At 35.9% G+C, this 12,047-nt stretch overlaps 1 protein-coding gene across 2 annotated transcripts in view; it reads left to right on the top strand.

The window, feature by feature from the left end:
- The window catches only part of SLC6A4 (solute carrier family 6 member 4), a 236,591-nt gene that overhangs the window by 125,761 nt on the left and 98,783 nt on the right, over positions 1–12,047 (top strand). For both annotated transcript variants that reach the window (XM_053706143.1, XM_053706142.1), the window contains exons 3-4: positions 4,248–4,382; positions 10,820–11,039. In XM_053706143.1, the coding sequence (XP_053562118.1) occupies positions 4,248–4,382; positions 10,820–11,039 (355 nt within the window). The remainder of the gene's footprint in view (positions 1–4,247; positions 4,383–10,819; positions 11,040–12,047) is intronic.

The following is a 12,047-nucleotide window of genomic DNA, read 5'->3' as shown; positions in this document are numbered from 1 at the left end:
ATGCGAGCTCAATCTGATTGGCTGATTGTATCAGCCAATCGGATTGAACTTGAATCTGATTGGCTGATTCCATCAGCCAATCAGATTTTTCCTACCTTAATTCCGATTGGCTGATAGAATCCTATCAGCCAATCGGAATTCGAGGGACGCCATCTTGGATGATGTCCCTTAAAGGAGCCTTCATTCTGTGTTAGGACGTTGGAAGAAGAGGATGGATCCGCACCGGAGGTCTTGAAGATGGAGCCGCTCGTCGTTGGATGGATGAAGATAGAAGATGTCGCTTGGATGAAGATGCTTGCCGGTCCGGATCTCCACTTCTGCCCGGATAGGATGAAGACTTTGGAGCCTCTTCTGGACTTCTTCTTGCCGGATAGGATGAAGACTTCGGGACCCTCTGGAGGACCGATCGGTGATACCCGGCGTGGTGAAGACAAGGTAGGAAGATCTTCAGGGGCTTAGTGTTAGGTTTATTTAGGGGGGTTTGGGTTAGATTAGGGGTATGTGGGGGGTGGGTTGTAATGTTGGGGTGGTATTGTGTTTTTTTTTACAGGCAGAAGAGCTGATTTCTTTGGGGCATGCCCCGCAAAAGGCCCTTTTAAGGGCTGGTAAGGTAAAAGAGCTTTTCAATTTTAATTTTAGAATAGGGTAGGGCATTTTTTTATTTTGGGGGGCTTTGTTATTTTATTAAGGGGCTTAGAGTAGGTGTAATTAGTTTAAAATTGTTTTAATCTTTTTATTATGTTTGTAAATTAATTTTTTATTTTTTGTAACTTAGCTTTTTTTATTTTTTGTACTTTAGTTAGTTTATTTAATTGTATTTATTTGTAGGTATTTGTAGGTAATTTATTTAATTAATTTAATGATAGTGTAGTGTTAGGTTTAATTGTAGATAATTGTAGGTAATTTATTTAATTAATTTATTGATAGTGTAGTGTTAGGTTTAATTGTAGATAATTGTATGTAATTTATTTAATTAATTTATTGATAGTGTAGTGTTAGGTTTAATTGTAACTTAGGTTAGGATTTATTTTACAGGTAATTTGGTAATTATTTTAACTAGGTAGCTATTAAATAGTTATTAACTATTTAATAGCTATTTTACCTGGTTAAAATAAATACAAAGTTGCCTGTAAAATAAATATAAATCCTAAAATAGCTACAATATAATTATAATTTATATTGTAGCTATATTAGGGTTTATTTTACATGTAAGTATTTAGCTTTAAATAGGAATAATTTATTTAATAAGATTTATTTTATTTAGTTAGATTTAAATTATATTTAATTTAGGGGGGTGTTAGGGTTAGGGTTAGATTTAGCTTTAGGGGTTAATAAATTTAATAGAGTAGCGGTGAGGTCCGGTCGGCAGATTAGGGGTTAATACTTGAAGTTAGGTGTCGGTGATGTTAGGGAGGGCAGATTAGGGGTTAATACTATTTATTATAGGGTTATTGAGGCGGGAGTGAGGCGAATTAGGGGTTAATAACTTTATTATAGTAGCGGTGAGGTCCGGTCGGCAGATTAGGGGTTAATAATTGTAGGTAGGTAGCGGCAACATTGGGGGGGCAGATTAGGGGTTAATAAATATAATATAGGGGTCGGCGGTGTTAGGGGCAGCAGATTAGGGGTACATAGGGATAACGTAGGTTGCGGCGGTGTGCGGTCAGCAGATTAGGGGTTAAAAATTTTTATTAGAGTGGCGGCGATGTGGGGGGGCCTCGGTTTAGGTAGTTTATGGGTGTTAGTGTACTTTAGAGCACAGTAGTTAAGAGCTTTATGAACCGGCATTAGCCCAGAAAGCTCTTAACTCCTGGCTTTTTGCTGCGGCTGGAGTTTTGACGTTAGATTTCTAACGCTCACTTCAGCCAAGACTCTAAATATCAGCGTTAGAAAGATCCCATTGAAAAGATAGGATACGCAAATGGCGTAGGGGGATCTGCGGTATGGAAAAGTCGCGGCTGCAAAGTGAGCGTTAGACCCTTTCCTGACTGACTCTAAATACCAGCGGTAGCCCAAAACCAGCGTTAGGAGCCCCTAACGCTGGTTTTGACGGCTAACGCCAAACTCTAAATCTAGGCGAAAGGAAATAAGTAATAACATTATTTTAAAAGAAGATACATATAAAAAATATATTTTGTCATTTTTTTCTATATCTTACTTATCTTACTTCTGTCACACATATATAATAACTAACATTCTGTACTATAGGCAATATATTTTTTTAATTTTAATAAATACTGTCAAAGTTACAAAAATTATTTTTTTAAATGTACTCTATTGATAACTATAAAATAATTAATGATAATAACAGCAACTAATAATAACAATAAATTAATAAAAATAACGATCGCATTAGTCGTATCTCACCTAATATTTGTACTGATTTTACTTTATCATAAAAAAAAATTGTGTGTAGTTTATTTAGCTGCCTGTAAATAATATTGGAAAGGAGATCATAACTCATAAAATATTATTTATAAAATATTGTTGTATTATACCAATCCTAATTATAAAAACATGGGAAAATAATTTGATATTGTTTAAAGTTCTCATAAAAAGTTAAATATACTTTAAAAAAAGCTAGCAATAAAATAGTTACTATTGTACGGCAATCATTTACTTACCTCATGTATTTGCTGTATGAAGCCCTCATACGAAAAAGGGGATTTAAGTAGCAGACATTATTTATGTGTTTCACTAACCAAATATATTTTCTATAAATAAATAACTATTACCATTTAAGAATCATAGATAAATAATTTGATAAACTTTTTTAAACTTTTTAAACAAAATTAAACGTTAATGGTTCAGATGGAGCATGCAATGTTAAAAGAATTTTCAGTTTACTTATTTTGGTATTCTTTTTTTAAACCATTCCTAGGTAGGTTCAGGAGTAGGGATGGGCAAATGTTTTGTAAATTCAAACATTTAAAATAATGGCTCGTTCGTTTCGAATTTCGAATGTTTGCACAACATTCTAACATTCGTTTTATGTAATAGTATTTCTAATTCTAATGCTTTCTTTCAATCTACTATTCTATTTAAAAAAATTTAATAATTCAATTAGAATTATGCAATATTTGAATTAGAAAATTCAAAGCTATGTATTTGTAATAGTATTTCTAACGCTCTCTTAAAATGTTATATTCAAATTATGCAACATTCAAATTGATATATTTGTATCTATTATGTATCAATTTACTAAATTTGCTACCACATGAACTATTGAACATTTGAATAGTATTTGTTAAATCTAGTGTTACATTTGAAATTTCGAATGTAGATATTCAATTTCATTATTAACATTCAAAAACGAAAGTAACATTTGATTACCAAATTTTAATGGATTTTCATTCTTATGAACATTCAATTGTCCAAAACTAATGTCCACAGGACTATTCGTTCTACTAAACGAATTATACTTGCAGCACATTTGCCCATCCCTATTCAGGAGCAGCAGTTAAAGGTATAGTCTAGTCAAAATTAAACTGATTTACATAGAGCATTTAATTTTAAGCCACTTTCTTATTTACTCCTATTATAATTTTTTCTTCATTCTCTTGGTATCTTTATTTGAAAAAGCAAGAATGTAAGCTTAGGAGCCATCCCATTTTTAGTTCAGCGCTTACATTATTGCTTTTTCAACTAAAGATACCAAGAGAATGAAGAAAAATTGATAATAGGAGTAAACTGGAAAGTTGCTTAAAATTGCATGCTCTATCTGAATCAAGAAACTTTAATTTTGAATAGACTATCTCTTTAACTACTAGAAGCTAGCTGGGGTGGTTGCACGCATATGTTACTTGCCATTGGCTCACCATGTGTTCACCTATCTACCAGTGGTGCACTACTGCTCTGGGGTTGACTTTAACTTTTCAAAGGGTCCCAGTTACAAGAGGATATGTATGATATGTCAATGTATTAGGGATCTACAAAACTCTGCACATTGTACTACTTGAAAGCCGTTTGAGTATGTTTATCTTATCTCTCTTGATTGTTGCCGATTAGAGTAAGCTATAATAAGCAATCACTGTGTAATATGTAGCTGGTTCAGGCATTTTGAAATATTTAAGGTTATAGCATTTGCCACTCTGGAGTGTATGTGCCAAGCACAATTGTACATCATAATCAAGCAAAATAAATAAGGAAGGTATTTTACTCTGTTCTTTAATTTTCTTTGGTTAATAAATTTATGGAGAATTTTTTTTTTTTTTACTTTAAAATTTCCCTTTAACTTGTTGTTTTAGGAGCGTTCCTGATCCCATATGTAATTATGGCTGTTTTTGGTGGGATCCCTCTCTTTTATATGGAGTTGGCTTTGGGTCAATATCACAAGAACGGCTGTATATCAATATGGAGGAAAATATGTCCCTTATTTAAAGGTAAGATGTGTAAAGAACTGTTTAAGATGTATGGTAGGTTACAGTCTTTCTTTAATAATGTAAAGGCCCCTTTAAACACACTGGCCTAGATTTAGAGTTTGGCGGTAGCCATGAAAACCAGCGATAGAGGCTCCTAACGCTGGTTTTAGGCTACCGCCGGTATTTGGAGTCAGTCAGGAAAGGGTCTAACGCTCACTTTCCAGCCACGACTTTTCCATTCCGCAGATCCCCTTACGTCAATTGCGTATCCTATCTTTTCAATGGGATCTTTCTAACTCCGGTATTTAGAGTCGTGTCTGAAGTGAGCGTTAGAAATCTAACGACAAAACTCCAGCCGCAGAAAAAAGTCAGTAGTTAAGAGCTTTCTGGGCTAACGCCGGTTTATAAAGCTCTTAACTACTGTGCTCTAAAGTACACTAACACCCATAAACTACCTATGTACCCCTAAACCGAGGCCCCCCCCACATCGCCGCCACTCAATTAAATTTTTTTAACCCCTAATCTGCCGACCGCCACCTACGTTATACTTATGTACCCCTAATCTGCTGCCCCTAACACCGCTGACCCCTATATTATATTTATTAACCCCTAATCTGCCCACCTCAACGTCGCCTCCACCTGCCTACACTTATTAACCCCTAATCTGCCGAGCGGACCGCACCGCTACTATAATAAAGTTATTAACCCCTAATCCGCCTCACTCCCGCCTCAATAACCCTATAATAAATAGTATTAACCCCTAATCTGCCCTCCCTAACATCGCTGACACCTAACTTCAATTATTAACCCCTAATCTGCCGACTGGAGCTCACCGCTATTCTAATAAATGTATTAACCCCTAAAGCTAAGTCTAACCCTAACACTTCCCTAAATTAAATATAATTTTAATCTAACGAAATTAATTAACTCTTCTTAAATAAATTATTCCTATTTAAAACTAAATACTTACCTGTAAAATAAATCCTAATATAGCTACAATATAAATTATATTTATATTATAGCTATTTTAGGATTTATATTTATTTTACAGGTAACTTTGTATTTATTTTAACTAGCTACAATAGCTATTAAATAGTTAATAACTATTTAATATCTAAAATAGTTAAAATAATTACAAATTTACCTGTAAAATAAATCCTAACCTAAGTTACAATTAAACCTAACACTACACTATCAATAAATAAATTAAATACAATTCCTACAAATAAATACAATGAAATAAACTAACTAAAGTACAAAAAATAAAAAAGAACTAAGTTACAAAAAATAAAAAAATATTTACAAACATAAGAAAAATATTACAACAATTTTAAACTAATTACACCTACTCTAAGCCCCCTAATAAAATAACAAAGACCCCCAAAATAAAAAAATGCCCTACCCTATTCTAAATTACTAAAGTTCAAAGCTCTTTTACCTTACCAGCCCTGAACAGGGCCCTTTGCGGGGCATGCCCCAAGAAGTTCAGCTCTTTTGCCTGTAAAAAAACCCATACAATACCCCCCCAACATTGCAACCCACCACCCACATACCCCTAATCTAACCCAAACCCCCCTTAAATAAACCTAACACTAAGCCCCTGAAGATCTTCCTACCTTGAGTCGTCTTCACCCAGCCGAGCCAAATTCTTCATCCAAGCGGAGCAAGAAGAGGTCCTCCATCCGGTAGAAGTCTTCATCCAAGCGGGGCAGAAGAGGTCTTCCATCCGATTGAAGTCTTCATCCAAGCGGCATCCATCCGGAGCGGAGCGGCAGCATCCTGAAGACCTCCGACGCGGAACATCCATCCTGGCCGACGACTGAACGACGAATGACGGTTCCTTTAAATGACGTCATCCAAGATGGCGTCCCTCGAATTCCGATTGGCTGATAGGATTCTATCAGCCAATCGGAATTAAGGTAGGAATATTCTGATTGGCTGATGGAATCAGCCAATCAGAATCAAGTTCAATCCGATTGGCTGATCCAATCAGCCAATCAGATTGAGCTTGCATTCTATTGGCTGTTCCGATCAGCCAATAGAATGCGAGCTCAATCTGATTGGCTGATCGGATCAGCCAATCGGATTGAACTTGATTCTGATTGGCTGACTCCATCAGCCAATCAGAATATTCCTACCTTAATTCCGATTGGCTGATAGAATCCTATCAGCCAATCGGAATTCGAGGGATGCCATCTTGGATGACGTCATTTAAAGGAACCGTCATTCGTCGTTCAGTCGTCGGCCAGGATGGATGTTCCGCGTCGGAGGTCTTCAGGATGCTGCCGCTCCGCTCCAGATGGATGCCGCTTGGATGAAGACTTCAATCGGATGGAAGACCTCTTCTGCCCCGCTTGGATGAAGACTTCTACCGGATGGAGGACCTCTTCTTGCCCCGCTTGGATGAAGACTTCTACCGGATGGAGGACCTTTTCTTGCTCCGCTTGGATGAAGAATTTGGCTTGGCTGGGTGAAGACGACTCAAGGTAGGAAGATCTTCAGGGGCTTAGTGTTAGGTTTATTTAAGGGGGGTTTGGGTTAGATTAGGGGTATGTGGGTGGTGGGTTGTAATGTTGGGGGGGTATTGTATGTTTTTTTTTACAGGCAAAAGAGCTGAACTTCTTGGGGCATGCCCCGCAAAGGGCCCTGTTCAGGGCTGGTAAGGTAAAAGAGCTTTGAACTTTAGTAATTTAGAATAGGGTAGGGCATTTTTTTATTTTGGGGGTCTTTGTTATTTTATTAGGGGGCTTAGAGTAGGTGTAATTAGTTTAAAATTGTTGTAATATTTTTCTAATGTTTGTAAATATTTTTTTATTTTTTGTAACTTAGTTCTTTTTTATTTTTTGTACTTTAGTTAGTTTATGTCATTGTATTTATTCGTAGGAATTGTATTTAATTTATTTATTGATAGTGTAGTGTTAGGTTTAATTGTAGATAATTATAGGTATTTTATTTAATTAATTTATTGATAGTGTAGTGTTAGGTTTAATTGTAACTTAGGTTAGGATTTATTTTACAGGTAAATTTGTAATTATTTTAACTATTTTAGCTATTAAATAGTTCTTAACTATTTAATAGCTATTGTACCTGGTTAAAATAAATACAAAGTTGCCTGTAAAATAAATATTAATCCTAAAATAGCTACAATATAATTATAATTTATATTGTAGCTATATTAGGGTTTATTTTACAGGTAAGTATTTAGCTTTAAATAGGAATAATTTATTTAATAAGAGTTAATTAATTTCGTTAGATGTAAATTATATTTAACTTAGGGGGGTGTTAGTGTTAGGGTTAGACTTAGCTTTAGGGGTTAATACATTTATTAGAATAGCGGTGAGCTCTAGTCGGCAGATTAGGGGTTAATGTTTGAAGTTAGGTGTCGGCGATGTTAGGGAGGGCAGATTAGGGGTTAATACTATTTATTATAGGGTTAGTGAGGCGGATTAGGGGTTAATAACTTTATTATAATAGCAGTGCGGTCCGGTCGGCAGATTAGGGGTTAATAAGTGTAGGCAGGTGGAGGCGACGTTGTGGGGGGCAGATTAGGGGTTAAAAAATATAATATAGGGGTCGGCGGTGTTAGGGGCAGCAGATTAGGGGTACATAGGGATAATGTAAGTAGCGGCGGTTTACGGAGCGGCAGATTAGGGGTTAATAATAATATGCAGGGGTCAGCGATAGCGGGGGCGGCAGAATAGGGGTTAATAAGTGTAAGGTTAGGGGTGTTTAGACTCGTGGGGACATGTTAGAGTGTTAGGTGCAGACGTAGGAAGTGTTTCCCCATAGACAACAATGGGGCTGCGTTAGGAGCTGAACGCGGCTTTTTTGCAGGTGTTAGGTTTTTTTTCAGCTCAAACTGCCCCATTGTTTCCTATGGGGGAATCGTGCACGAGCACATTTTGAAGCTGGCCGCTTCCGTAAGCAACTCTGGTATCGAGAGTTGCAGTGGCGTTAAATATGCTGTACGCTCCTTTTTTGGAGCCTAACGCAGCCATTCTGTGGACTCTCAATACCAGAGTTATTTTAAAGGTGCGGCCAGAAAAAAGCACTCGTAGCTAACGCACCCCTTTGGCCGCAGAACTCTAAATCTAGCCGACTGGAAATTATAAAAAAAACAACAAAAAAAACAGGAAAAGATAATCCATAAAAGGGTTTTAAAATATTTTTTTCTTTAAGGTCAAATGTACGTTTAAATTATTTTTCATATTTTATTTATTGTGTTTTTAAAAATAGGACTCAGAAATATATTTTTCTCCTCTGCTTATTTTTGCACTGGAAGTGGCTAGTAGTATCAATTTTACACTTGGTTTCAGAAAATTATGGTCCATTATAAAAAAATTACAATTATATTAGTATCTTTGGGGTGATAGAATCATTTGCAAAATCAAATGGCAGCTGACAGGATTGTTGCAGTGTAGCACTTCTGACGTGCTCAGTCTTGCACTACCACTAGACAACCAGGGATGATTAATTTGTAATAAAATAAACATTTGGAATGAATATGAGTGGACCAATATCATGCCATAGAACTAGCATTAAAGGATCACTAAATACAGGAGAATTGAATAATTTATAAATTCACAATAAAAATGACAATGCAATAGCTCTTACTTTAAATTTGAAGTGAACAGTACAATATTTTCTGGCAACAGAAACTACCCAAATGACCCTGATAAAAAGTTTACATACCCTGGTGATTTTGGCCTGATAACATGCACGCAAGTTAACACAAAGGGGTTTGAATGGCTATTAAAGGTAACCATCCTCACCTGTGATCTGTTTTCTTGTAATTAGAGTGTGTGTATAAAAGGTCAATGAGTTTCTGGACTCCTGACAGACCCTTGTATCTTTCATCCAGTGCTGTACTGACAATTCTGGATTCTGAGTCATGGGGAAAGCAAAAGAATTGTCAAAGGATCTGCGGGAAAAGGTAGTTGAACTGTATACAACAGGAAAGAGATATAAAAAGATATCCAAGGAACTGAGAATGTAGATCAGCAGTGTTCAAACTCTAATAAAGAAGTGGAAAATGAGGGGTTCTGTTGAAACCAAACCACGGTCAGGTAGACCAACTAAAATTTCAGCCACAACTGCCAGGAAAATTGTTCGGGATACAAAGACAAACCCCCAAATAACTTCAGGTGAAATACAGGACATGTGGTGTGGCTGTTTCAAGATGCACAATAAGGAGGCACTTGAAGAAAGATGGGCTGCATGGTCGAGTCACCAGAAGAAAGCCATTACTACGCAAATGCCACAAAGTATCCCGCATACAATACGCCAAACAGCACAGAGACAAGCCTCAAACCTTCTGGCACAAAGTCATTTGGAGTGATGAGACCAAAATTTAGCTTTTTGGCCACAACCATAAACGCTACATTTGGAGAGGAGTCAACAGGCCTATGATGAAAGGTACACCATTCCTACTGTGAAACATGGAGGTGGATCGCTGATGTTTTGGGGATGTGTGAGCTACAAAGGCACAGGAGATTTGGTTAGAATTGATGGCAAGATGAATGCAGTATGTTATTAAACAGAACGCCTCATTTTCCACTTCTTGATTAGAGTTTCAACACTGCTGATTTGCATTCTCAATTCCTTGGATATCTTTTTATATCCCTTTCCTGTTTTATACAGTTCAACTACTTTTTTCCCACAGATCCTTTGACAATTCATTTTCTTTCCCCATGACTCAGAATCCAGAAACGTCAGTGCAGCACTGCATGAAAGATGCAAGGGTCTGTCAGGAGTCCAGAAACTAATTTACCTTTTATACACATACACTAATTACAAGCAAACAGATCACAGGTGAGGATGGTTACCTTTAATAGCCATTCAACCCCCTTTGTGTCAACTTGTGTGCATGTTATTAGGCCAAAATCACCAGGGTATGTACACTTTTGATCAGGGTCATTTGGGTAGTTTCTGTTGTCATTATGATTTAAAAAGAGTAAACACAGTTGATTGATAATAAATGGCTTCAGCCAAACACTAACCATGAGTGAAAGAAAAGTTTTTGTGTTATCATTCATATTCTCTGAAAAATGGCCAAGAAATCATAAATTCTGTCAGGGTATGTAAACTTATGAGCACAACTGTATATACTGTGCACTTTTGTACATGCTCAGTGGGAGCCGGAGGCTCAGATAGTGTAAATATAAAAATAATGTGCACATTTTGATAATGGAATTATATTGGAAAGTTGTTGTTTTTTTTTCTTTAAATTTGCATTCTCTATGTGAATCGTAAAACATTAATTTTGACTTTAGTGGCCCTTTAATATCTGATTGCTCCCCCCCCCCCATGACAATTCTTCTGCCATCAGCATATGCCTGGTTTTCCAATGCATAAATATAGTCCTGAACATGAAGCAGATCTCAAACAGCCACAGAAACACCTAACTGTTCACTGTATAGTTTGAAATGTTCATACATGATCTGTTCATCTCTCTTCAGGAATTGGCTATGCTATTTGCATGATAGCTCTCTATGTAGCATCTTATTACAACACCATTATGGCCTGGGCTCTTTACTACCTCATTTTCTCATTCCGGGCTGAGCTGCCATGGACCAGCTGCCAAAATTCTTGGAACACAGAAAATTGTACCAACTATTTTCATGACTCCAATGTCACTTGGGAATCCAACTCCATCTCACCAGCAGAGGAATTTTACACGTAAGTGCATGTAAGTGAGATGAGGGCTGGAGGGAAGATTTAACAGAGAAGAAATAAAAAAATTAGACTGCGAACATTTTTTTAATAAATATATTAGAATTTTTTAATTAGTATATTAGCTACGGAATTTTGCGGCGCTATACAAATGATAATAATAATAATAACTAGAGATGAGCAAATATTATTTTGAGCACCAAAGCTCAATGCTTATACTATACATTTAAAATATTACATTTAAATATTAAAAGTAACATTTGAATACATTATTAAATGTATATTTGAATGTTAGAATTTGATAAAAGGCAGTATTACAAAGTACTGATTTTTTAATAGTATCAATCAAGCTTATTACTTAGTACTCCTTAAAGTAATGGTAAACTTTAGCTAATCGAATGCCATATATGTAATCCATTAAAAAAGTATTTGTGTACCTTTTTCTTTCATTTATACGTGAAAAGGGTTAAATATGTGCTTATAGTAATACTTCCATTACAATGTTATGCCAGCCCACTGGGATAAACTTTTTTTTTTAATGAGAATTCCATTGAATATCCAATCAGTGTGTGTGTCATATGACAGTCTTGAAGTCCAGCCCTTTGAAAGCCCTTAGAAAGCATATGTAGATAGTGAAGGACTGCTCCCTATGTTACAGCCTATTCAAAAGAAGAAATGAAGGGGGCTGGAGGAACAGACCATACCAAGTCTAATGTGTGTTTATATAACTTTACTATCTAATTGCTTTCTAAAATTAAAGTTTATATTGGCTACATAAAACAGGAGCGTGGCTTTTAAAAAAAAAAATAAAAAAATATTTTTTTTGTAAAGTGAATTTTAAAATAGTTCAGTGTAACCTTTGGCCGTGTTGGCATAGCATCTTATTACTGATTCATTGATGTACAAGTGTGATAGTGCAATAACAGCAAAAGGGCCGCCAAGGAATCCATGTCCAAAATATTTACAAAATAATTGTTAAGAATTAATTGGTAGCTTACTTTTTAGAACTTTATT

The sequence above is a fragment of the Bombina bombina genome, chromosome 3 (assembly GCF_027579735.1).
Source record: "Bombina bombina isolate aBomBom1 chromosome 3, aBomBom1.pri, whole genome shotgun sequence".
Taxonomy (NCBI): Eukaryota; Metazoa; Chordata; class Amphibia; order Anura; family Bombinatoridae; genus Bombina; species Bombina bombina.
This window is presented reverse-complemented; position numbering and strand designations above follow the sequence as displayed.